The sequence below is a fragment of the Prunus avium genome, chromosome 1 (assembly GCF_965620075.1).
Source record: "Prunus avium chromosome 1, drPruAviu1.hap1.1, whole genome shotgun sequence".
Lineage (NCBI taxonomy): Eukaryota > Viridiplantae > Streptophyta > Magnoliopsida > Rosales > Rosaceae > Prunus > Prunus avium.
Window position 1 is genome coordinate 38,276,460 of NC_142284.1, and position 25,762 is coordinate 38,302,221.

At 36.5% G+C, this 25,762-nt stretch overlaps 3 protein-coding genes across 4 annotated transcripts; all 3 read left to right on the top strand.

The window, feature by feature from the left end:
* Window positions 1–2,330: 2,330 nt before the first annotated feature.
* Window positions 2,331–8,132, top strand: LOC110772683 (Leucine-rich repeat protein kinase family protein). 2 transcript variants are annotated; one of them, XM_021977136.2, is made up of 14 exons: window positions 2,331–2,617; window positions 2,718–3,255; window positions 3,365–3,876; window positions 3,981–4,110; window positions 4,772–4,843; window positions 4,938–5,006; window positions 5,107–5,178; window positions 5,341–5,409; window positions 6,336–6,508; window positions 6,579–6,947; window positions 7,033–7,098; window positions 7,184–7,370; window positions 7,462–7,594; window positions 7,698–8,132. In XM_021977136.2, the coding sequence occupies exons 1-14, from the start codon at window positions 2,536–2,538 to the stop codon at window positions 8,022–8,024; spliced, it is 2,799 nt and encodes a 932-aa protein (XP_021832828.2). In that variant the 5' UTR covers window positions 2,331–2,535; the 3' UTR covers window positions 8,025–8,132. The 2 variants fall into 2 exon arrangements, with proteins under 2 accessions (XP_021832828.2, XP_021832829.2); XM_021977137.2 differs by having other exon boundaries at window positions 2,332–2,503.
* Window positions 8,133–14,937: 6,805 nt separating this feature from the next.
* On the top strand, window positions 14,938–17,015 carry LOC110772661 (E3 ubiquitin-protein ligase AIRP2). Its single transcript, XM_021977116.2, has 5 exons — window positions 14,938–15,346; window positions 15,805–15,967; window positions 16,085–16,151; window positions 16,268–16,502; window positions 16,616–17,015. Exons 1-5 carry the CDS (start codon window positions 15,267–15,269, stop codon window positions 16,830–16,832), a joined length of 762 nt encoding a protein of 253 aa, XP_021832808.1. The 5' UTR covers window positions 14,938–15,266; the 3' UTR covers window positions 16,833–17,015.
* A 1,357-nt stretch (window positions 17,016–18,372) lies between these two features.
* On the top strand, window positions 18,373–25,738 carry TNO1 (TGN-related, localized SYP41 interacting protein). The gene is made up of 8 exons (XM_021977138.2): window positions 18,373–18,960; window positions 19,050–19,253; window positions 19,348–22,512; window positions 22,923–23,892; window positions 24,013–24,665; window positions 24,894–25,041; window positions 25,133–25,214; window positions 25,358–25,738. The coding sequence occupies exons 1-8, from the start codon at window positions 18,811–18,813 to the stop codon at window positions 25,458–25,460; spliced, it is 5,475 nt and encodes a 1,824-aa protein (XP_021832830.2). The 5' UTR covers window positions 18,373–18,810; the 3' UTR covers window positions 25,461–25,738.
* Window positions 25,739–25,762: the final 24 nt, after the last annotated feature.

Consider the following 25,762-nt stretch of genomic DNA (forward strand, 5'->3'; position numbering starts at 1 on the left):
TTAGTAGAGAATTTCTCGCGCACACACACAACACAATTGCAATGCAATGAGGTTCGAACCTGAGACATATGATCCTATTTGCGTATACCCATCTACTACTTGAAATTGGTGAATTTATTTTGGGGTTTTTTTTATAATAAAACAATTGGCTAAGGTTGTTTTGGGTTATTATTGGTGATGATAGAGATGGGGGGGCTAGTGGCGATTGCGTCCAAGACCAAGATAAAAAAGGGGTGCATGAACGCATCATCTTCATACTTTTTTCAAAGTTAAGAAAAGCTAAAGACAAGTTGGTCCAAAGGGAAAATGAGAAAAGAGATTTAGTTGTGAGCAAAAGCAAAAGCCAATTTTAAAGCAGAGACTGTCAACTTCAAATGCCAAAGTCCTTGTAATGTTGCTCCCTTTTTCTTTCATTAAAGATTAAAGATGCTTTTAGCATCGTCCAGGTTTTCAGTCATCTTCATCATTCTTACCTCCCGTGACACTTTTATTATTTTCATCCAAATTATAGTTTCTAATATCATTTTCTTAATATTTAATTATATATAAGTAAGATTTTAGATTTTAGCTAAGTTTATTACACTTTTATTATTTACATCCAAAGAATCAGTAATAACTTTTTGGGAGATTCATTATTATACCCAATATAAGGACCCAAATTATAAAAATACCTTATATGAAATAGACTTTAGAAACACACTCAAAGCTCATTTACAACATAACAAAGAGTCTTTTAACTTCTTATAAATTACAAAACTGCCATCAATTTCTTAAAACAAGCCCAACCACAAAACCTCATAAAAAAACCCAAAGTACTCAATAGGGTATCAAAGTAATTTAATAATTAAAATTAAATTCAATAGGGTCAGCCGTCATTTTTTAAGTTCTTTTTGGGTTTGTTTATAGAAATTAAATGGTGTAGGGTTTATCTATATTATTAGTGCTAAGAATGAGTATATGACTAAATATCTCTAACTTGTTTCACTTTCCTATTTTACCTTTTTGAGTAAGAAGAAGAAGAAGAAGAAGAAGGGAATAAGCAATCTATCTAGTCATTTTGTTTGTTTTTTTCTTCTTCGGTTTAGACCCGGGCATTTTCTCACTTCTTTGTTTTGTTTGAGGTAATATGTATTTTCTCTTCAATCAATGGACACAAGCCTTTTGTGGTTTGTGAACCTCCATAATTAGACTATATATATTCGCACCAAAGTTACATTTTTATTGTTTTATTATGCTTATTATACAATACTACAAGAAAGTTACACAATGTCATTGAATTAACTAATTGCTTGTACCAAGCTTCGGTTCTGAGAAATTGAGGGCCCTATGCGAAACTTAAACGGGAGCTCTCAATTTAATATGAAAATATTTGTAAAAAAAATTTCATGACTTAACACCATAAAACAATTTTTTTTAATAACTAAAATTCATCATCTATTAGCATGCAATGGCAATCATAAATAACATTCATAAAAGTTTTAATGTTTCAATTTAAGAAAATTAAAGAGGAAGAAGATATGAACTTTTTTTGTTTCATTTTGAGTGGATGAAAACATACACTCCAAATTTTTTTGTTTGATTGGAGAGAGCTTGTATATATTGCTTTCCTCTTCTTTGAATGACAACGACTGAAATGTAAAAATACAACTCCTGAATAACACAATATGGACTCGGGTCCAACTTGCCTACTAAAATCAAGGGAATGAGTTCCAACTCAACCAAATACACACTTGTGTTACTTTCGTACACACTCAAGTATATATATAATACTATACCTATAACATTAATGTACATAATATACACGTAAAAAAATTTGAGTGCCCTTAAAAATTTGGAGCCCTGTACAATGACACCACTTGTATACCCTCAGGCCACCCCCTACTTCTACCAACAACTCACCTCCAAATCTTCAAGAACCCGTATCTTCAATTTAGGTGCCAAAATATCACAAATAGTTTTTATTTATTTTTTATTGGTTGAGATGAGATAAATCCTGCCGCCTCTGTGATATCTTTTTCTCAAATCTCAAACTATGGGCCATCTTGATTTTTTGGGTGTTTGAATTTAAAAAAGAAAAAAGAAAAAGCCAAAAAACAATGCTAAAAGTTGTTTTTACTTACACAATGAATTCTGTATGGAGTGGAAATAATTTACATGAGACTGGGATATACATTCACTCTTTACACTCTTAAAACTTATCGTATAATTAGAGATAGAACAAAATAAAAAGAGAATATCTACACGTGATAGTGAAGTTTTTGTGTCAAACTCTTTTTCAAAGTAAAAGGAAAACGCAAACTTAAAAATGAAACAGAAACCATTATTTTGATTGGGAAAAAGAAGATTCCAAAATGGCAAAAAGAAACGAACGTGAATGAACATTCCACAATTTCATCAATCAATAAAAAGTGAAAGGTAAGTGGTGTACCACAGATTGGACCATTTGGAGCTTAACAAACAGTTTCAACCTCTTCCATCAATAAACCTCAAATTCTGAACACTGGTAAGCTTCAAAAGAATTATTTTGTCTTTCTCATGCCATGTTCAATGAGTTCATCCTTCAACTGCCTGGTCATTTTTCTTTACTTTGCATCATCTGTTGTGTGCCAAGTTAAAGGTATGTGATTCTTCTGGTTTTTTTTTTTTAAAAAAATTTTGAAGAGCTTTTTACTTCAAAATAAGCTTGCAATATCTTTCTGCTAAAATTGCATGTGCAGAGTTTGTAAGTATAGATTGTGGAGGGACAAGAAATTACACTGACCCAAGTACTGGGCTAGCATGGATTTCAGACTTGGGGCTCATGAGCCAGGGAAAATCAGTACAAGTAGAAAACACAAATGGAAACTTGATGCAGTATCAGTGGCGCAGAGATTTTCCCATAGACAGCAAGAAGTATTGCTACACTTTGAGCACAGAAGAGAGGAGGAGGTATCTAATCAGAGCAACATTTCAATATGGCAGCCTGAAAAGTGAAGACACTTACCCCAAGTTTGAGCTTTACTTGGATGCTACTCAGTGGTCTACTGTGACCATATTTAATGCTTCAAGAACATATGTGAATGAAATGATCATCAGGGCATCGTCCGGTTCGGTTGATGTGTGCATATGCTGTGCAACAACTGGGTTTCCATTTATATCCACTCTGGAGCTGAGGCCTTTGAATCTTTCCATGTATGCTACAGATTATGAGGATCATTTCTTCTTGACAGTGGCAGCTAGAGTGAATTTTGGTGCTCCAAGCATAGATGTCATAAGGTAACACCATAGCTGAGCAATTATTAAGTTTTTGAATAAGTTTGTTTGAATGCTTGTTATAAATCTAGTCATTCGATACCTTTCAGTGAAAATATATTGTTTTGCTCAGGTACCCAGATGATCCATATGACAGAATTTGGGATTCTGATCTTGTGAAAAGGCAAAATTATCTGGTAGGGGTGGCCTCAGGAACACAAAGAATCAATACATCAAGGGATGTAAACACAAATAGTAGAGAATATCCACCTGTTAAAGTAATGCAGACTGCAGTTGTTGGCACAAAAGGACTGTTGAGCTACAGACTGAATCTTGATGGTTTCCCAGCAAATGCTCGAGCTTATGCTTACTTTGCAGAAATAGAGGATTTGGGTGCGGATGAAAGTCGAAAATTCAAATTGGAGCAACCTTCATTGGGTGACTCTAACAATGCAGTGGTAAATATTGCTGAAAATGCAAATGGGGACTACACTCTTTACGAGCCGAGCTACATGAATGCGAGCCTGGAGTTTGTTCTGTCATTTTCCTTTAGGAAGACCCCCGATTCTACTCGAGGGCCGCTTCTAAATGCACTGGAGATAAGTAAATATGTACGAATTGCTGCGAAGACTGATAGGCAAGATTGTAAGTCCATGATCTTATTCGTTGTATAACTAAAAGTTTTTGCATCAGATTGACTGTGCTTTACTATGATGAGCTGATTATAATTTTTGGTTTTTAATTGGTAGTGAGTGTTCTCAATGCCCTTCGCTTCATGTCTGCCGAAAGTCTGTCAGTAGATGAAGGGGATCCTTGTGTTCCAACTCCCTGGGATTGGGTGAATTGTAGCTCCACAACAACATTGAGAATTACAAAAATGTGAGTTCTTCATATCTTCCTCCTGATAACTTTGCTTCATGTCAATTTCTATTGCATTGCCATTTAATACAAGTGATTCAAAGGTCCAACTATAATAAAAGGCTATAGTCTGACATTTACAATCTACATCCAAGGTTTTTTTTTAATTGATTCTGAAAATCCTACTGAATATACAAGTCTAGAGGAAACTTGAAACATGCATGCAAAACCATCCTACAGGATATATACAAATCCCAAGGAAACTTGTAGATTTCAAGCTAACAGTTCAAAGTCAGATTTATCGTATAGGTAGCTTCCACTCTTCATCAAATGCACCTTTCTTGGTGTGCTGATATACATAAGATGAATTCATTGACAGAATTGCTTCACGTCATTCAAATATCAGATCTTCATCTCCACCTCTGAATATCATGCGGGAAGAAATCATTCACTAGTTATTGCATTCAGCACAGTTGCTTGCTTATAGGTTCGTTGATAGATGTCTTCTAATATCCCTTTTTACAAACAGTAAAAGTTATTGCATCAGTGGATTATTGTAACTAAATCAGCAGACACCGTGAAACATTTTGTCATGATTAAGCTAGAAACTTAAAAATTGATCACAAGTCTTAAAAGATATTCAGCATTTTAAGTTTGTGGAACCCTCTGACCTGTGGTGCAGTGACCTGTCAGGAAAGAATGTGAAGGGTGAGATTCCCTTGGAGCTTAATAACATGCAGGAGTTGATAGAGTTGTAAGTGCTATTATCTTCTAAACAGCTGCGTGCCTTTATATTGTTTCGTCGTTTTTTCGAGTTCCCTTGCAATCGGTTTTTTCTTTGCACTTAGGTGGTTGGATGGTAACTACCTTACTGGACCATTTCCTGACATTAGTAATCTTATCAATTTGAAAATTCTGTAAGCTCCTCAAACCTTGCTTCAAATTTACATATTTGAATTGTAGAGCATCTTTTTGCTTCGATGATGCATTTCTTTTTATCTTTGTTCAACATGGAAGGCATCTAGAGAATAACAAATTGACTGGTCCACTACCTTCTTACCTGGGTAGCTTGCCAAGCTTACAAGAACTGTAAGTAGCAATCGAACTGTGAGTTAGGCTATTTCATACATCTTTAGGATTAACTTTAACATTTTCCAGAAGTTTCCATGATCTACCTTAATCCAACATAACGCATCTCTTCTCTGACATATGTTTCATATATGCAGTAAATGTGAAATTCAAATGTTTCAGGTACATACAGAACAACTCTTTCAGTGGTGAAATTCCTGCAGGACTGTTAACTGGGAAAGTCACTTTTAAGTAAGTTTGCTTTTCACTAATGTGTGCAATGCTATATGTGGGAGCAAATTTCCCCACAAGAATATTCGATTGGAAAGATTCCCCTTTCTTCTTCGCCGCCTCTTTCTCCCTGCAAAATAAATTGGATAAAAGGATCACACCCGGGGGGTGTTGGCCAAAGGCCCTCCGATGCCTAAGTTAGTTCAATTGATTTAGGAAAAACCAATAGCTAAATAGGGTACGGAGATATATATATAAGGTGTAAACCAGGCGGCCGGAGCCTTATGTAAAAAAGAGAGAGAGAGAGAGAGAGAGAGGAGGTGGCTAGGATTTTGTGAGGGGAAGATCTCTACAGAGTTCTAGTAGAAATTCTGACATACCTCAACCCTTGTGTGTGGCCATCCTTTTATAGAGGTCTCGGGAGCTAGGGTTTCAGAGGAATAATTCCGTAGATGGAAAGAAATTATTCCTCCCCAATTTGGAATTGATTTGATTAATTAGGGATTTGATTTATTAGGAAAATAATCAAATCCCTAATTGTGGTAGGTATCAAATCAATCCCCAATTTAATTAGGTAACTTCTCATTTAATTGGAAATTGTGGTAGGAATCAAATCAATTTTCAACCTAATTAGGTAACATTCCATTTAATTGGGTAATCCCCAATTAAATTGAGTAACTCCCAATTAGGTTGAATAATTCTCAATTAGGTCAAATAATCCCCAAATGAAAGGAATTATTTGACCTAGGGTTATGATTTAATTCGGTTCCAACACTATAAACATTGCAATAGACAGTGAACTATAAACAATAGTGTACATACTTTCTCTGAATAGAATACATATCTGTGCTCTGCAAGTAGAACATCAAGCATAAGAGAAAGTTTGAATTCCAAGATATATGTCTTAGCCCAGAAAACTTATTGACAGATACACAATTATCTTGCAGTTTTGAAGATAATCTCAGGCTGCATAAGGGGGCACAAAAACAGAATCATTTTAAGTTGATAATTGGAATTTCAGTTGGAGTACTTGGGATTGTATCAATTTTGTTAATCGGGAGCCTATTGCTATTACGCAATCTTCAAAGAAGATCATCTCATCAGAGAAGTAATGAAAAAGGTTTGTACACCAAGAATCTGTTGACTGCTGTCACAATTTTTGCAATCCAACATCTTTTCTTGTGCATTAGGTGATTCTATGCGCATCAGCACAAAGCCTTCAACTAGGCATTCAATTTCCCGAATGGATGAAGGCATAGCTTGCTACATTACACTCCCTGATCTGGAAGAAGCCACTAACAACTTTTCGAAAAAAATTGGCAAAGGAAGCTTTGGATCAGTCTATTATGGGAAGATGAAAGATGGAAAAGAGGTAGCAGTTAAAATGATGGCTGATTCATCTACCAACATGAATAAGCAGTTTGTAACTGAGGTAGCACTCTTGTCAAGAATTCATCATAGAAACTTGGTTCCTCTAATTGGATACTGTGAGGAAGAACATCAATGCATTCTGGTTTACGAGTATATGCACAATGGAACTTTACGGGATCATATACACGGTCTACTCTCTCATCAACACTAGTTAAAAAACTGTTCTTTGAATTTCTATTCTTAGTTGTGATGGAAGTGATTTCTTGACGACAGGTTCTACCAGCCAGAAGCACTTAGACTGGCAAACTCGCCTTCGTATTGCAGAAGATGCAGCTAAAGGTTTAAAAAATGGAACTTCTTACTTATTTACGCGTACTTCTTTTGTTCAAGTTCATGCTAAGGACATAAATTTACGTATGTATAGGTCTTGAGTACTTACACACTGGATGCAACCCTAGTATCATCCACCGGGACGTAAAAACAAGCAACATTCTCCTAGACATCAACATGAGAGCAAAGGTTTCAGATTTTGGATTGTCTAGGCAAACCGAAGAAGACTTAACCCACGTATCAAGTGTAGCTCGAGGAACAGTAGGCTACCTTGATCCTGAGTAAGCCACATTACTCATATATGAATAGTTCATTATGCTCACAGTTCTCTCCTGTATGCACTTAATCAACAGTGTCTATATGCTCCAACAGGTATTATGCTAGTCAGCAATTGACTGAGAAAAGTGATGTATACAGTTTTGGTGTTGTTCTATTGGAACTGATTTCAGGAAAAAAGGCTGTGTCAACAGAAGACTTTGGTGATGAGTTGAACATTGTTTACTGGGTCTGCTTCTAATTCACTTAAATGCTAATTAATCTTCTTGCAGTCTAGGATTAGTTGTTAAACACCATACTAATCACTCAAAACTATTGTTTTCTTTTTCCAGGCAAGAGCATTAATTCGTAAAGGGGATGTGGTAAGCATCATAGATCCTTTTCTACAAGGAAATGTCAAAATTGATTCCATTTGGAGAATTGCTGAAGTTGCAATCCAATGCGTTGAGCAACATGGAGTTTCCAGGCCAAGAATGCAGGAAATAATCTTGGCCATCCAAGATGCCATGAAGATTGAGAAAGGCACAGAAGCCAGCCAAAAAATATCTCCCAGCAGTAGCTCCAAAGCACAATCCTCCAGGAAAACTTTGCTAACAAGCTTTCTTGAAATTGAGAGCCCTGACGTATCAAACGGTTGCCTTGTCCCATCTGCCAGATGACCTTTCATCTCATTTCATAATGAAAATCGTAATGCTCTTGCCTTGCACAATGTATATGTATATGCAGGTCGTGTCATATTGCTGTTATAAAAAGAACTTTTACCAAAAGTTGTTTTAGAATTACATTACCCTTGCAAATTCTCTATTGCTTTGCAATGACATACTATAATACTAAAGAGCTATGCTAAAGACCGTACCGTAGGTTACTGTGCGATGCGCATTCGCACATAGACTATTGACTGAGGCGTGGGTTATCGCCAAATTGTACCCCTTGGGTTGGCTAGCTACTGATTCAGTTTTGTCACCACTTGCCCCAAAGTGTCTTTCTAAAGCGACGTTCACTGAAATTTTCCGTAATTTTTTTTTTTCCTCTTAAACGGAAGAATGTCTTCTTTTTCTTTATGGAAAAGGGTTGACTAAATTAAGCCATGCCATAATAATTGGCATGCCAAAAAATATGTTATATATATATAAAGCAAAAGGCAGAGAATGGTGAAACATTTAAAATACCAGAAAATGTCTTTGGTTAATTCAAACATTAAGAATTGAAATTATTAATTAAATAAGGATAATATGGTAAATTCACCTTTTTTCATATTAAAATAAAAAAAATAAAAAAAAATCAGATAATAGGTCCTACTTTTATGGAACATAACTATCCATGTTATCTTTTCTTAATTCTAAAAATAAAATAAAAAATAAAAAAGAAAACCAATTGGCACATGCTCGCCAAGGGGCTAGTATTCATTATGGCATGGAAAAGGATATATTCACCGGCATGGAAGGGAAAAACAACGTAATTAATTAAACAAAGGACCATGCTTCCTTCCTTACTTATAAGGATTTTTTTTCTTCGACATAAAAAAAAAAAAAAAAAAGATCCTTCCCTTCTATTGTGACTCAACCACAAAGTGACATGTGTCTCCTCTTTTTTAATTATCAAAACTGCTTTTTACTTTTGGATTTTTAAAGATTTCTATCAAATGGATTTACAACATTTGAAAGCTTTGTAATAATATTAACGCTTCATTTTTACAGGTTATATTTTTTTATAAAAAAATCTTATGTCGACGCCGAAAGAAATCTGTGTCTTTTCAAATCTTGTAAATCCTATGATAGAAAGCTTTAAAATCCATAAGTTAAAAATTTTGATTATAAAAATCCATAAATAAAATCCTATAAGAACATCTCCAAGGGAGATGTCACATGCAAAATCTTAGATTTGAATTTGATGGCTTATGTGATAATTTGACACTTTGGAAAACATTTAACTCCACCCGAAATGCCAAATATCATATTATTTTATTATATTTTAAAAAGCAAATAGGGTTCATATCAAGGGCGGAGCCAATTAAGGCCTAGGAGGGTCATATGACCCTTCTGACCCAATGGTAACACTTATAGTTTAGGCTTTTGTTTGCTCATTATTTTCAACTTGACCTTGAGAAAAGAAGGCATGAAGCACAAGAGCGGAACCACACTAAGGGCTACAGTGGCCTGTAACCCAGTCAGTGGCGGTGTACAAATTACCTTATTTCCACTTTTATTTATTTTTATATTACTCAATTGACTTAAATTTACAATGTAAATAAGGAAGTACCCCCCATTTGGATTCAAATAAAAATACTAGAAAATCAAATTCCCACCAAATCAAAATATGAAAAATCGGTTTTAGTGTAAAATACGATTTAGGTTAAAAATGATGGCTCATTAAGTCAATATATAATTCATACTAAAATCCCATAAAATCAAGTTTTCTTATTTGATGTGTGAGGCATAAAAGCCTCAAAAAATTATCTTCAGAAAATGATTATTCCGAAAACCCATTTTTCATACTTAGTCAATATTTTTACATAAAACAATTTGACCTTCTACCATGTAAGTGGGTGGTAGAGCAACTGGTTTGACCTTCTACCACGTAAGTGTTTTTATTCATGTTCAGTTTAATTAGCAACATCTTCCAATATTGTCTTAAAACCCATTAAATATTTTTGGAACAACAACCATCAAAGTTTTCTTATATAATTGAACTTATTCTAAAATATTTATGTAGAAAAACAATGGATACTTAAGATTTTAGGTTGTTAATCTATTATCTCATAGTTTTATTCTCATGGCACATCCTTGTATGCATTTTTCTTCTCCTCTAAACCATCCTAGTCCAAGTCTAGTGGTGGTATGGCTTTTCCATTTATCTTGGCTAATAATGTTAACCCTCCTTGAGAGAATTCCTGGCTACGCCACTGGTTCATATGATGCATAAAAATAAATGATAGCAGGGTGTACATAGTGAATATTACAAAGGAGACTATAGCTTTTATACTTAGTTATGCTCACAATGACTAACTGACTCTAAAACCAATCATGTGCTTTACTATCTAATTAGTTACAAACTTAATCATTAAGTAATCTAGTTAGCAACTTTTGTTGACGAGTCCTTACTTAGTTAGGATTTTGGTTACTTATTCATTTATTTAGTCATATTGTAATTTACATTTATTTCCTATTTTATTTAGGGTTGTACTTCCTTATAAATACCTACATATTGGAGAATAATAAAATATCTGAGTATAACTGAATATTTGCTATACTTTGTTTGACTTGGTATTAGAGCCAGGTTCTTATTTAGGGACTTGTGCTTGCGTTCTCCTTGAAATTTAAGTGCTCTCTTCCCCTCCTATTCGAATTTGGGGAGGGGGGTGGGGAGGCAAGGATGAGTGAAATGATCAATTTCTCTTTCATATGAAGATACTGCCTATTTCTTGGCTCTGACGACCCATTCTCTTTAGAGGGAGAGGGGCTTGTACACAGGGTTTCTGTGTTCTGCTATGTGTTAGGGTTTGCTCTTGTGTTTCTGTTGCAAACTTTGCTTTGGTTTGTCAATTGTTTCACTTGTGATTGATAGAAAGACCTTCTTTACAATTGGTTCGTCTCAAGTATGATGTTCTATGACTCGCTTGTCAAGTTGGCCATGCGAAATATGTTTTACCCAATTTGAGGGGGGAGTGTTGGCGAGGTCGGTCTTAGTTAGGATTTTGGTTACTTATCCATTTATTTAGTCCTATAGTAATTTACATTTATGACTTATTTTATTTAAGGTTACTTCCTTATAAATACCTCCATATTGGAGAAGAATAAAATATTTGAGCATAACTGAATATTTTGCCCTACTCTGTTTGATTGCTGGGACTATAGTCAACAACTCAAAGACGCCAATACTAGACATCTGAGTTCATCCCTCCTCAATCTCAGCTGGGGGAGGACACAACCTGATATTAGAACTAGGACACATGGAGATTGGACTGTATAAGCCCTTGGTTAACATATCAGCCACCTGTTCATCAAAATGAATATATTGAATCCTCAAATCTTTACATTGAACCCTTTCACGAATGAAATGAAATTCAATGTCTAAGTGTTTAATGCGAGAGTGGAACACTGGATTAGCACTGAGAGCTAAGGTTAAGAGATTATCACTATGCAATAATGGAGCTTCAGGAATAGCAATGTCAAGATCACATAATAATTAACGTATCAAGAAAATATTAGCTGCACAATGAGCCAAGGTTTTGTACTCTGCCTCAATAAAACTACGAAATACACCGACTTGCTTCTTTGAAGACCAAGAGATAGGTAGTGCCCACCTGAGTAGATGGTATTGTTGATTTGATATGTGATCTGAAGGACATGTCCTCTCAACATATCGTTGAACACCAGAGATTGATCAAGCACGTTAAACTCATTTTGAGATCCCATAACTCCAAAAAGGCAAGCCAAACCCATGTATCGAATAATGCAATGACCTCTAGAATGATACTGTTTTTGCCCTTCATATTCTCATAATCTCATTTCCATGCAATTGGGCAATTCTTCCACTTTCAGTACATGCAGTCGATGCTTCCAATCATGCTTGGGAAACCTCAAACCTCGACTTTTTGCATAAGCCTTTGGAAGTCCCTAAGCGTAGGTTTGCGAAGATAGTCCCTCGTGTAGAGAGTTTCGATTGCATCACAGAATCTAACAAAGCACTCTAGGATAGTGGATTTTTCTATCCTAGCAATCGCATCCACCTGGTTTGCAAATGCGCCATATGTAAGCATCCGTAAGGAAGTTGTAAGTTTTTTCTCTAGAAGAAGACCCAAAACCCCAACAACATTGCACTTATGAATGAAGTATACGTCATAATTGCAAACATCATGTATGATTTTATTGAACAAATGAGGCTGCATTCTATATCGCCCTTGAAAACCAACATTAGAATATAATGAATTTGGGATAAAGTAATCTTCCAAAAGCTACTTACCCCGAGAGTGTCTACGCTTGTACACGTTCGGGCCATGGCCGGATTGTGAACCACTGTGGTAATTGATATTGATTCAATGTACAGATACATATGTATATATGGCTACAGGTAAGTGCTATTTTAGGGAATAAGTTACTGCTTAGCTAGAATTAAGGTTGTCCCATGTTTGAAGGGATTACAACAATTATGGTATATACAATCTCCTAAATTGTGGGGATTTTATTCTCAACATCTTCAACTTTTGCTTTGAGAATCCAAGTTCTCCACTCATGAGCACTAGGGGGTTTGAACCCGAGACCAAAATTGGCAATTCCATCCACTATAGTCAACTAATAAGGATTATTGACGGCATTAAATGGAATTTCACTAGTGTAAAAAAAGCTCCCAACCTTTCGACACACTTGTTTCCTTTCTTCCTTTTTTGTATGTGGAATTCAATGTTGCTTGGCGAGACTCCGATGATACAAACCTATCAAGCGATCCTCTCGGCCTAGGGATGGAGCATTTGAATGTGGTACACTCCCACTACCACTAGCACTCCCACTTCCACCCATACTTACACTTCCAACCCTACTTACACTTACTCCATAACCTTCCGATTGAGATTCAAACTCCATTTCCATATTCACATCTCCTTGCCCAATCTCAAAAAGCATTTCATTTTGCTTAGTTTTTTTTTCTTTATGTCTTCAAGTGATCAACACATTGTTGTTTCACATTTGGTGGGAGACTTCGGCGAGGCTTCATGCTATGGTGGGTATGAGCCAAGTGATGTTTGAGTCTAGAGATACCTACGGTGCATTTTTGGTCACAAAAACAACACTTAATGTATCTTTCTTCATCAATTACCTTAACCCACTTCCAAACAAAATCTTTCCTATTGCCACTCATAATTTCAAATCTGCCCAAGTTTTAAAATTAACTCAATCATCACATAAACATTATAAATACTCAAATATAGGAAGGAAATATGAACTAAACAACTAAAACTACAACTTAGAAGAAGGAAAACATCAATTTTACAACCAAAAAAGAAAAAAAAAAAGTGGGTTACCTAGGACATGCGAAAATTGAAAGAAATATTGAAGAAAGTTGGTAATCTTTTTCTACAGATGCTAAAAATTACTTTCCTTTGTAGCTAAGTGAATGGGCTTTGATGAAATATGAAAACTAGCGACTGGATGATGGAGGAGAAAGGAGTTGCATCACGTTGGGCTTGTCCAGGAGTCGTAAGAAAGGATGAATGTCGAGTCGGGGGCTGGGTTCTTTTTGGCGTTTAAAAACCCTTACCCAATACGACTTCGTTTTGGGCTTTCTTTTGTTTTTGTTTTTAAAAAAAACTACAAAAGCCCACGCCTTATTTAAAAGTGTATGCCTTACTAAAAAAGACTTAAGCTTTTTGTGTAAAAGTCAAAGCTATCAATGCCTCGAAACAAAATGGGACCGCCTTACTCTGATGCATATCACATCGGTTATTGTGTGATGCACACTTGCCCTCGTACTCAGGCGATTAACATTAGCAAAATCCTTAGTTTTTCTTCAATGGGGAAAAGACCTGCACTTAAAAAGCATATAAATGTAGAGTGGTGATTTCCCCACTATAATTTTATTGACTTACACTCTATTTTATAATTAAAAAAAAATGTAAGTGTATAAAATTAGAGTGAGGAAATCCATCAAAACGGCGGTTATCTCGCAAAACTGTACCCATTGGGTTGGCTAGCTACTGCTCCAGTGTTGTCACCACTTGCCCCCAAATATCTTTCGAAAGTGACGTTCACTAGGAATTTTCCGCAACTTCATATTTTTTTTTCTCTTAAACAGAGAAAGGTCTTCTTTTTCTTTGTGAAAAAAGTTTGCCTAAATTAAGCCATGCCATAATAATTGGCGTGAAAAAAAAAAAGAAAAGAAAAAGGATTATATTCATTATGTTGTGGAAGGGGGAAAAACAATGTAATTAATTAAACAAATGTAAAATGTTGGTAGGAAGGAAGGCCAAAAGAATAAGATATAAAAAGGTATAAACCAAAAAGAAAAGGAAAAAAAAAACCCCCACAAGAAGAAAATGGGATTCGACCCCATTCTTTTTAATTTTAAATTGGATAGTAGACCCCATTCTTAGGTTAGAGAAGCAATTGACCAAAATTTTATACCAACAAAATTTTATACCAAAATTTTAAGGATTTGTTGTTTGTGTGTGTAGGCAGCCACCACAATAATAATTTCATAATGCAACATTTTATATTGCTTCCTTATGGGATTCTCCACCGGATGTGTTTCAGTCCATGGATAAGCTTTCCAAAGTGGACCCTTTGATCGAGTGGTTCAGATGATTGCATGATGAAGCCATTCATTCAATCGTACACACGAGAGAAACCCACTACAAATAAATTATATACATAAACAAGGGTTGATTTGAAAATACATGAAATTAGTCATCATAACCATATGAAAATAATGATGCATATCATTAAAAAAATCAGATGAAAGCTAACAAAAGGTACCTTGGCAATATTAAAAAGAGCACCAAATATAGGGAAAGATTATGATAAGAACGTAAATTAAATGGAGGGCATCCCAAATTCCTAATAAAAACATCATCCTCATCATCCTCGTAGCAAAAGACGTATTTTCCTTGTTGCGTATTCCATTTCTGACCATATAAAGCAGCCAACACCGAAAACAGTCGTTCTCAGAGAGCCGACCCTTCTGAGAAAAGGATAAAGAGAAAAGCCTTGGGAAAGAAACCTCTGTGTCCCTCTCTTTGCTTTGTTTTGTTTTTTCCTGGTGAGGTGAGGGCTGGTTTTTAAGTTCTCTGAAGGAGAAAAGGAGAGAACTTTGTTTGTGGTGTTCATTTGTTTACTTGATAGTCTGAGAATAGAGGGGAGTTTTTGCTCTCTGTTCTTTGTATCTTTGTTACGCAAGAGATAGAGTTTGTGATGGAGATGATATATTACCAGCCTTCTTACCAGGAATCCTTGAATGTTCTGGAGGCTGATATACAGCATGCTAATTCTCTGTGAGTTCTTTGTTTCTCTGGAACTTCTTTGTTTTTGTTTCAATTACTCTGGTTCCTATTTTAGTTTTTTTGCATATCCTTTTCCCCAAGTGGGTAGTTTTATCTTTTAATTTTGCAAGTCTTTATTTAGGCAATCTGATCCTCATGATCAACATCATAATTTGTCAATTGAGGCAAGAAAAAGCAAAACCCATATGGGATTTTTTTTGGTCAAGTTCTAAAACCCATATGGGATTGTCTATTACATATTCAGACCTAAGTTATACCCTTTGTCTATTTGCCAATTTGGGAATTTTTTTTTCCCTTTTCAAGTCCAAAGAGCATTGGTGTAGGAACGAAGTTGTTTATTTATTTTTTTTGGGTTCAGACTTGGTCATGGTTGAGTAATCTGATTGAATTGTAAAGTTAGCAACTTGTGCCGTACTAGTAATTCTGATTTTGGTTTGGATTACGTACAGAGCTGCTGCAATTCCAAGAGGCAAGGGCGGTGCCCGTTTTCAGATGAAATTGGTTTACAATCACTTGGCTCCCCTCTTTCTGTTTTTGTTACAGTGGATTGATTGCTCATGCACATGTCTACTCCCAAGATATCTAAATTTCTTCCACATACTTGTCTACAAGGTGGTTTCCTCTTCTCTAATCTCTAGTCTATTAGTTCTTACTGAAAAGGAATTTGCTTTTGTTGCTCTCCCTAATTTGGGCATGCCTTTTCATTATTTGCTCTTTTATCTGATACAGGTATACACAGATGGCAGGCCTACCATATCAACCCATGGAAGGAAAGCAACTATAAGAGATTTCTATTGTATGTTAAATTTGGCTATTTTTTAATTCATCATTGAAATCTTCGAATGTCACACTTAGTTGTGCTCAACTAAATTGATTCTAACTTCATTTGCTTTGTCAAAAACTGAATTTCAGCCGTAATCTTACCATCTCTTCAGCGGCTTCATGGGGATTTGGGGGAGTTAGACGATGCTAAGGAAGGGTATCCTAGCATGGAAAGCTCCGGAAAGAAGATGATTAGAGGAGATGGTAGCCTTGTCAATGCTGAGTTGGAGAGAGAAGAGGAGTGTGGAATTTGTTTGGAGCCTTGCACCAAAGTGGTCTTGCCTAATTGCTGTCATGCAATGTGCATCAAATGCTACCGCAATTGGTAAGTACAAGCCTTCATATGTATCCCCTATATATTGCTTTTATCATGACTGCTTGTTTTTCTAAAGATTCATTTTTTCTTTGCACATGAAATGCTTTGTTTCTAAATTGCAGGAATCGAAAGTCAGAGTCTTGCCCTTTTTGTCGCGGTAATATAAAGAGAGTTAATTCTCAAGACTTATGGGTGCTCACTTGCAATGAAGATGTGGTTGACACTGAAACGGTTTCTAAGGAGGATTTGTTGCGTTTCTACCTCTATATCAACAGCCTGCCAAAAGATTACCCAGATGCCCTTTTCTTGGTGTATTACGAGTACTCTAATTTGTTCTAAGAAAACGAAGAATGGTGTACAGATAGAAAAGAGCCTGCTGTCAAATGTAAATAGAATCCGGTAAGGAACTTCTATTGGATTTTTACACAAAATAACAGTTCCCAGTGCTACGCATATTTAAAACTTAGAAGTCAGTGTAAGACTACATCATCATTAGTAATATCACAGTTTTCATTTTCAGAACTGAGTTCCGTTACCTTACTGACTTGTTAAAATTCCATTAATAAGCACATGTAAATACACTTGTTAATGTAGGAATACAATTCTGTAACTTACTCTTGTTGAATGGCTAAAGTTACTGAGGAGAAAACCCATGCAAAACTCATTGTGGTGTGGCTTCACGTCTGAGTTTTGCCAGAGTGGGTTTGTCATAAATGCGGCCACCATTTTGATTTCAATTTGTGCACATGATTGTTCTTTTTCTGTAGCAAATTTTCAGAAGCTAGTCACCTTAGAATCAGGTAATGAAACTTGCAGCCATATTGAAATAGCTTTTGGTAAAAGCTCTTATATATCAGTTCTTTACATGTGAAGTATCTGCAGCTGTGCTGCTTTTGGTGAACCACTTGACTTTCATTAGGGAGAAGAGGCATCATCAATTTGGCAAAATGGGTTTGATCTTCTTTCTTTGTGATGCAAGATATAAAATTATAAATTGAATCAAATTGTTTTAAGATTTTTTTTAACATTTGCTTACTAGAACACTCGACACATTTGAAACCATTTCCAGGTTTGTTCGGAATGCAAGATATAATAATACTAGAAAAGAAAATCAGCACTGCCAGAAACGTTTAAAACACAAAAACATCATTATTGTGTTGAAAACTAATACCAACCAACACTTGAGCTAATCCCGTGACGTTTATCTTTTAGCAGCATTATAGTACCGTCTATAAGATTCGTCTACTACAACCAGACAATTAAAGAACAGACTTTCAGGCTGTTTGCACAAGTTCTTTTATTTGTTTTATTTTTAATTTATAAACAATTCCGAATTTGAGACTTTCTTCCAAGTTTTGTAACCTTGCAAAAGTATGCAGTTTCCTGGTCATAGCATCCATGTTGTTGTGTGTGTGAGTTTAGTATATTATCGCTCTTTTTAATAAAAAAAACGTTCCTCAAACAAAGAAAGGAAGCATTTTTGTATATCTATTAGAACACTTGAATGTAGCAAAGTTGAAAGTCTTCCCAGCATAGATGTGATGTGCTGGATCCAACTTTTTGTTATCAGTACCCAAATATGCCTTGCGTAACCTTGTCCTCTTTGCTTGACTTATGAATATATTTCACATATAAATTGTTATATAAAATTCAAACTATAACTTAAATTCAACACATGCTAATATGCTAATAACAAAAGATTATTTAATAATTTCCAAAAAAATAAAAAAGATTGATTAATAATGTTCTTAAAAAAAGATTAATTAATAATATTAGCAAAAAGGAAAGTCTATTGCATCTTAAGATAATTTTTTTAATATAACAGTCGCACCATACGAACATTAATTTTTCATCAAGTAAAAAGGAGAGGAAGCTAGAATGAAACAGTAACGGTGGTCCTTGTACAGTAAAAATAACGGAAGAAGTAACGGAGGAAAGTAAGAGACCGACAGACGAAGAGAGAGAGAGAGAGAGAGAGCGCGCGCGAGTAAAAGCAGTCAGCTCCTCAGGCAGAGTCCCTGCAAGATCAGATACACCACCGGACCGGAAGTGGTTCGTCTTCTTCAAATCCAACACAATCCGATTCGTAAACCTACCTCTTCTGTACTGTACGGAAATCCACGGGTCAAATTTGATAATTCCGTGTCGGTTCCCGAATCTTCAATCTCCATTCCTAGGGTTTTAACTTCGGTCCCGGACAAATTTATAGCTCTTGGATTGATTTCTGCCGATTTAGGGATTCATAGCGTGTTTTTGGTTGGATTTCGGATCCGAGCCTTATTGCGGAGAGGGTAGCGATTGGGTATGAGCCATTGGGATGCCTGAGAACGGTGGTTCAGGGCAGGTTCAGGAAGGTTTTGCAGCTGTGGCACAGGGAGATCAAGGGATTCAAAGCAGCCAAATTGCAAATGGGTTAGCCGAAGATTCAAAAGCAATTCACGATGACGTCGTTGGGCTAGTGAATCAGGTAATTGAATTTTGAGAATTGCAATTTGCGACGGTCTCGTTTCAATTTGATCTGTTGCATAAAGCTAGGGTATCGGTTTTTAATTGCAGGAATTAGGCTCCGTGCCACCGGTAACGGTCCCGGTAGAAGATGATAACAGTGTTTCGGGAGATAACGGGAAAGTGACAGAGGAGTCGGGGAAAGAGGAGTTCGTTGATTGCTCGGACGATTACGCCATGGATGAGGTGGAACGCCTGCGTGCTTTACTGGAAAGCACAGTTGACGAGAAAGAAAGTTTTGCGTTCCAATTCGAGGTCGATAGTTTTCTTTTTTAATAAAAAAAGATCGATGCTTTTCAAGTAATTTTTGTGTTTTCGGTAATAATTGCTGTTTTTTGTTTAACTAAAGGAAGAAAGGGAGGCTTTTGCCAGAGAAGTTGCTACTCTTCGGTTACAGCTGAAGGCTCTCACTGATCAACATGCATCGCTTGGTGAAAGTGGTAATTTTATTCATGAGGCAGAAAGTGGGGAAAATTATAACGGTACTGGTACCCGGTGGAGTGAATTGATGAACGAGTGTTCTGGGCTTGTTAAAACGGCTTTAGAAAAAAAACTGCAGACTGAGGCCACGGTAAGGGAGTTTGATGGATTTGTGTTTAAGAAGGATCAAGAAATTGAGGAACTAAATGCGAAGGTCAATGAATTTTCAGTATTGAATGATGTTGTCGCAATTTTTTTGAATTCTGCTCAGAGGTCTGTGGAAGTATCATCTGAGGCTCAGATTGAGAAGGATGCACATTTTGAAGTTGTAACAAACAGGATGTTGGCTTCCCTTAGGGGTGTAATTAACCAACAAGAAATGGTGGATGGTTCTTTTGGTGGAAAATTAGTACATGTTGAGGAAGGCACTTCTATGCTAATTGAGAAGTTCACCCAGATGCTTTCTGAAATTGAACAACTTAGACAGTGTTTGCCGGAGGCCAGGGAAGATCTTAGTTCGCAGGAGTTAGGGGGGATTTTTGCTACTGTCCGTAATGAGTTACTTGTGCTCAAAAGAAAGGAAGCAGAGTTTGTTGAAAGATTGAGCCATCTAGAAGATGAAAATAGGAAATTGATTGAAGAACTTGACAATCAAAAAGGGATTGTTGAGACAGTGAGTGAAGATCTAGGAAAAACAAAAATGGAGCTGGAGCAGGAGAAGAATAGGTGCGCTAATACAAGAGAGAAGCTTACTATGGCTGTGACAAAAGGAAAGGCATTGGTACAGCAAAGGGACTCATTGAAGCAGTCCCTTGCTGAAAAGATGAGTGAGCTTGAGAAGTGTTTCATTGAATTGCAAGAGAAATCAAATGCACTTGAAGCTGCTGAATTAAGCAAGGAGGAATTACTTAGAAATGAAAATTCGGTTGCATCACTGCAAGAAATACTATACCAAAAAAATGTAATTCTTGAAAATTTTGAGGAAATTTTGTCTCAGACTGGTGTACCTGAAGAACTTCAATCTATGGATGTGCTAGAGAGACTTCGATGGCTTATGGATGAAAATGGTAAACTCAAGGCCATTTCCCTGGAATTCCAAAGCTTGAAGGCGGCTATGTATGCAATTGACCTACCAGAAGTTATTTCATCTTCTAACTTAGAGTCTCAAGTACATTGGCTTAGGGAATCATTTTCTCAGGCCAAAGATGAAGTGATCATGTTGCGTGATGAAATTACTGCAACTAAGGAAGTGGCACGGAAAAATATCGACCAATTAACCGATTCACTTTCAGCTGAATTGCAGGCAAAGGAATATCTCCAAGCAGAGCTGGACACTCTGACATCTGAATACCAAGATATTGTCAAGAAAGAGCAACTGGTTTCTTTAGAGAAGGCTGAGATGATCAGGATGTTACTTGATGCCTCTGGAGTTGTGGTGGACAATGAAGAGGTTTATCAGCCTTCATTGGACAATGTCTTGCTCATTGACAGATGCATTGGCAAGATAAAAGAACAGAGTAGTGCCTTACTTGATTCTCCAAAGGTTGATGCTGAGTTGTTTGAAACAATTCAAAGCCACCTGTATGTAAGGGATCAGAAGTTGATGCTGTATGAGAATATGCTAGAAGAGGAGATGCTGGTGAGGTCAGAGGTGAATAATCTGTCAAATAAGTTCCAGGCAGTATCTCAAAAACTTGTAGCATTGGAAGAGGAAAAAGGGTCCCTGCAGAAAGATGTTGAACGATCAGAGGAGAAAAATACTGTGCTAAGGGAGAAGTTGTCCATGGCAGTCAAGAAAGGTAAGGGACTGGTTCAAGACCGGGAAAACTTGAAACATCTTTTGGATGAAAAGAACTCGGAAATTGAGAAGTTAAGGCATGAATTACAGCAGCAACAATCTGCACTTGCTGAATGCAGGGATAAGATAGGTAGTTTGTCTACTGATGTAGACCGCATCACAAAGTTAGATGCTGATCTTGTTTCTATGAAGGAACAACGGGATCAACTTGAACAGTTCTTACTGGAGAGCAATAACATGTTACTGAGACTAATTGAATCTATTGATGCCATTGTTCTTCCTATTGAGTCAGATTTTGAAGAGCCTGTGGGGAAGGTAAACTGGCTTGCAGGGTACATGAATGAATGTCAAGATGCCAAGGCAAACGCACAGCAAGAGTTGGGGATAGTAAAAGAGGAAGCCAGTAATCTGGCTGCTAAGTTAGCAGAAGCCCACTCAACCATAAAATCTCTGGAAGATGAATTGTCAGTTGCAAAGAATGATATATCTCAACTTGCTGAAGAAAAGAGGGAAATAGAAGTGGATAAGACCAATGTTGAAAAAGAGTTAGAGAAAGCAATTGAAGAAGCTATGGCCCAGGCTAGCAAGTTTGGTGAGGTTTGTGCATCTAAAAAGTCACTGGAAGAGGCATTGTCACTTGCAGAAAATAATGTATCTGTGCTTGTCAGTGAAAAAGAAGGGGCTTTGGTCAGTAGAGCTACTGCAGAAACAGAGCTAGAGAAAGTGAAAGAGGAAGTTGATATTCAGACAAGCAAATTAACAGAGGCCTACAAGACCATAAAGTTACTCGAAGATTCCCTATCGCAGGCACAGGCCAATGTTTCTTTACTTACTGAACAAAACAATGATTTTCAAATTGGTAGAACCGATTTAGAGGTTGAGCTAAAGAAACTCCAAGAGGAAGCTGGGTTCCATGATAACAAGCTAGCAGATGCCCGTGCAACCATAAAATCACTGGAAGATGCATTGCTGAAGGCAGGGAATGATATTACTGTACTTGAAGGTGGAAAGAAAAATGCTGAAGAGGAAATATTAACACTTAATTCCAAGTTAAATGCATGCATGGAAGAGTTGTCTGGAACTAATGGCAGCATAGAAAGCAGGTCCATAGAGTTCAGTGGTGACCTTCAAAAACTTCAACTCTTAATGAAGGATGAGACTCTGTTGTCCACTATGAAAAGATGTTTTGGGAAGAGATTTGAGAGCCTGAAAGATATGGATCTGATTCTTAAAAATATATCGGACCATTGTGTTTCCATGGGTTTAGAAGAATTGCAAAGACACCAAGTATTGGAGGTATATAATACGTTTTCTTCTTTAGTGCTCACTTTATTTTTGTTTTTGTGCATGCTGTATTGGTGGACCAGAATCCATCGGCATTTAGATCTCGCCTTTTTCTAGTTTTCTATTATTTTTATTATTATTTTTTTGTCAATTTCATATTTATGCCCAGGAAGAATATGTTTGGTAATAGTTCTCAATACTTTGACATGCCAATCGAACATGGTCCTCAAATTTGATATTAGTTTTTTTTTGGCTCTGATAAAATCAAATTCTTTTATAATTAGAATGTCATATGATGAACAATCCCCAATGTCTCAAAAATTTGTGAAGGTCTCTTATTTTCTGTCAGAATGGATGATGTTTTCAAGAAGAACTTGACTTCTTTTCATTTTCTAACGAGCTCCTTTTGTTACTTATTCCAGGAGGATTCATATGTGACAAAATCTCTCTCAGAATGTCTTGACAGTATTTCCAGTGTTGAAAAGGATAATGGTGAGAACAATGTTACAGATGTCGAAGATGTGTCTTCATGTTGGAAGAAGACGGTGGAAAGGTTCCAGTTGCGAAACAATATTCTTGCAGAAAATTTTGAACGCTTCTCTTTTTCTACAGATGAGTGTGTTGCAACTCTATTGAGAAAATTAAAGGCAATAAGGGATGAAATAGTAACTGTGGTTGAGCACACGGAATCTTTTAAACAAAAGGCAAATAATCTGGAAATATATAAACAAGAACAGGAGAATACAATAGCCATTTTAGAAAATGATCTCAAGTCTCTACTCTCTGCATGTACTGATGCTACCAGAGAACTTCAGTTTGAAGTCAAGAACAATTTACTTGAATTGAGCTCTGTTCCTGAGCTTGAAGATTTAAGACATTATTTGTCCCCAGAAAGAGGAGTAATTGCTGGAGAGGGCACAGAAACACATGAGCAAGCTCTAGACGGCAGCAAATATGGAAAAACAGCAGAAATGTTGTCAGTTTCTATTAGAAAAGTTAAAGCTTTGATTAAACAGTTTGAGAGCACAAGTGAAGTGGCAGCCTCTACAATTGAAGATTTGCAGAATAAACTGACCGAAGCTAGGTCATCTTCTGAAAAAGCCATGGAAGAAAGGGATCTAGGAAAAAATAGGATTTCCAAGTTGGATGCTGATATAGAAGCATTACAGAATAAACTAGCTGAAGCTAGGACAACTTCTGAAAAAGCCATGGAAGAAAGGGATCTAGGACAAAATAGGATTTCCAAGTTGGATGCTGATATAGAAGCATTACAGAATTCATGCAGCAAGCTGACGCTTAGACTAGAGGATTATCAAGCAAAAGAGGATAAGTTTAAGGAAAAGGAAGCAGAAGCTCAAATCCTGTACAATACTTTGCTAATGAAAGAACAAGGTAAAGATCTTAATCTTTTCTTTCTTTTCCTTTTCCTGATGTTGCTGAACATATCTACTTTGCTGTTCTAATGACTGTAACTGCTCTAATGACTCATTTGTTCACATTTTCTTGTTTCAGAGGCTGAAGACTCCCTCCTGTCAGCATCTGAAGTCAAAACCCTCTTTGACAAGATCAGAGGGATTGAAATCCCTATGCCAGAGTCAGAAGTAGGAAATTTGGAGCTGCATGATTCAGCTCATGTAAAGAAGCTCTTTTATGTTATTGATAATATTATTAACCTTCAGAATCAGATAAGCTTTTTGTCTCATGAAAAAGAGGAACTGCAGTCAACTCTTGGGACTAGGATGCTTGAAATTGGACAACTGAAGGAGGAGGTTGAACATTATGACAGAGATAGAAAAGATACAGAGAAGATGAAAAGCGAACTGTCTGTGCTCATATATAGTTTGGAAAAAATTATAGATATGTCGGGAGGTAATGATTTAGTTGGAGATCAGAAATCTTCTGGTGTGATGGGACTTCTATCAGTATTAGAGAAGCAGGTTATGGCTTTACAATTGGAGTCTGAAAATTCAAAATCAAAAGCCCAGGAACTTGGTACTAAGTTGGTTGAGAGCCAAAAGTTTGTGGAGGAATTATCAACCAAGGTTAATGTACTTCAAGATTCACATCAAGTAAGGCCTGCTCAGCAAGAGATTGTTCAGGAAAGGAGCATCTTTGAAGCACCTTCATTGCCTACTGGTTCCGAGATATCTGAAATTGAAGATGTGGTAAATATTGATTTATGTGATGCCATTTTTTTCCAGTTAATGTGTTTTAAGGTAAAATCAATATAAACTTCGGTAGGTGATTGAGGTATAGGCTCATCAAGTTAGTTGTGTGTTGAGGAATATGTGCTTTAAAGATGAAATGTGTCAGTAGTTTTGTTTCGACATCTTTATAAAATATTTTCCTGCATATGTAACAACTGAAGTTGTTTGTAAATCAATTATATTCAGGGGCCAGTTGGAAAGAACACGATATCTTCCGTACCATCTGCAGCTCATGTGAGAACCATGCGGAAGGGTTCAACTGACCATCTCACAATTGATATTGGTTCTGAATCTACGCATTTAATCAACAGTGCAGAAACTGACGAGGACAAAGGTTTGCACTTTAGTATTTGTCTGTCGTTCCTAGTAGTTTTAAGGCCTGGTAAACTTATTTCTTTTGTTTTTCTTTTCTTGCCCTCTTCCAGGTCATGTATTCACGTCTCTCAATGCATCTGGTCTCATTCCAAGACAAGGAAAGTTGATTGCAGATCGAATTGATGGAATTTGGTAAAGTGCTGAACTTTAAACTTATTACATAAAGAAGAGGGTGGGGATGGACAGTACCAATTCCTGCTAGGTTATCTTTTTTAGTTTTTTCAGAAATACATTACAGGAAATCTTTACTAAGGTGCTTCATTCTATATATACAGGGTATCTGGTGGTCGAGTTTTGATGAGTCGGCCAAGGGCAAGGCTAGGCCTTATTGCCTACTGGCTCTTCTTGCATCTGTGGCTGCTGGGAACCATTTTGTAACCAAGTCTGATTGTTTCTCATTTTGGGTCTGCAAGCAAAATGTATCATAGCCTTTTTGTCATTCTTCTCTTTCGCTTTGCATATATGTCCCGTCCCCAAGTTAATTCTCTGCAATCACATTTTTAGGTTGCAGAGGATCAAATGGCTCTATGGCCGTGGAATTATTATTATTATTATTTTTTCCACTTTTGTCAGTTATTTGTTTTGTTTAATCGTAGTTTGATATATGACAGATGAACCAGAAATCTTTGTAGTGAATCTAGCGACAGTACTTTCAATCTTTGTGCATATTTTTTACATTA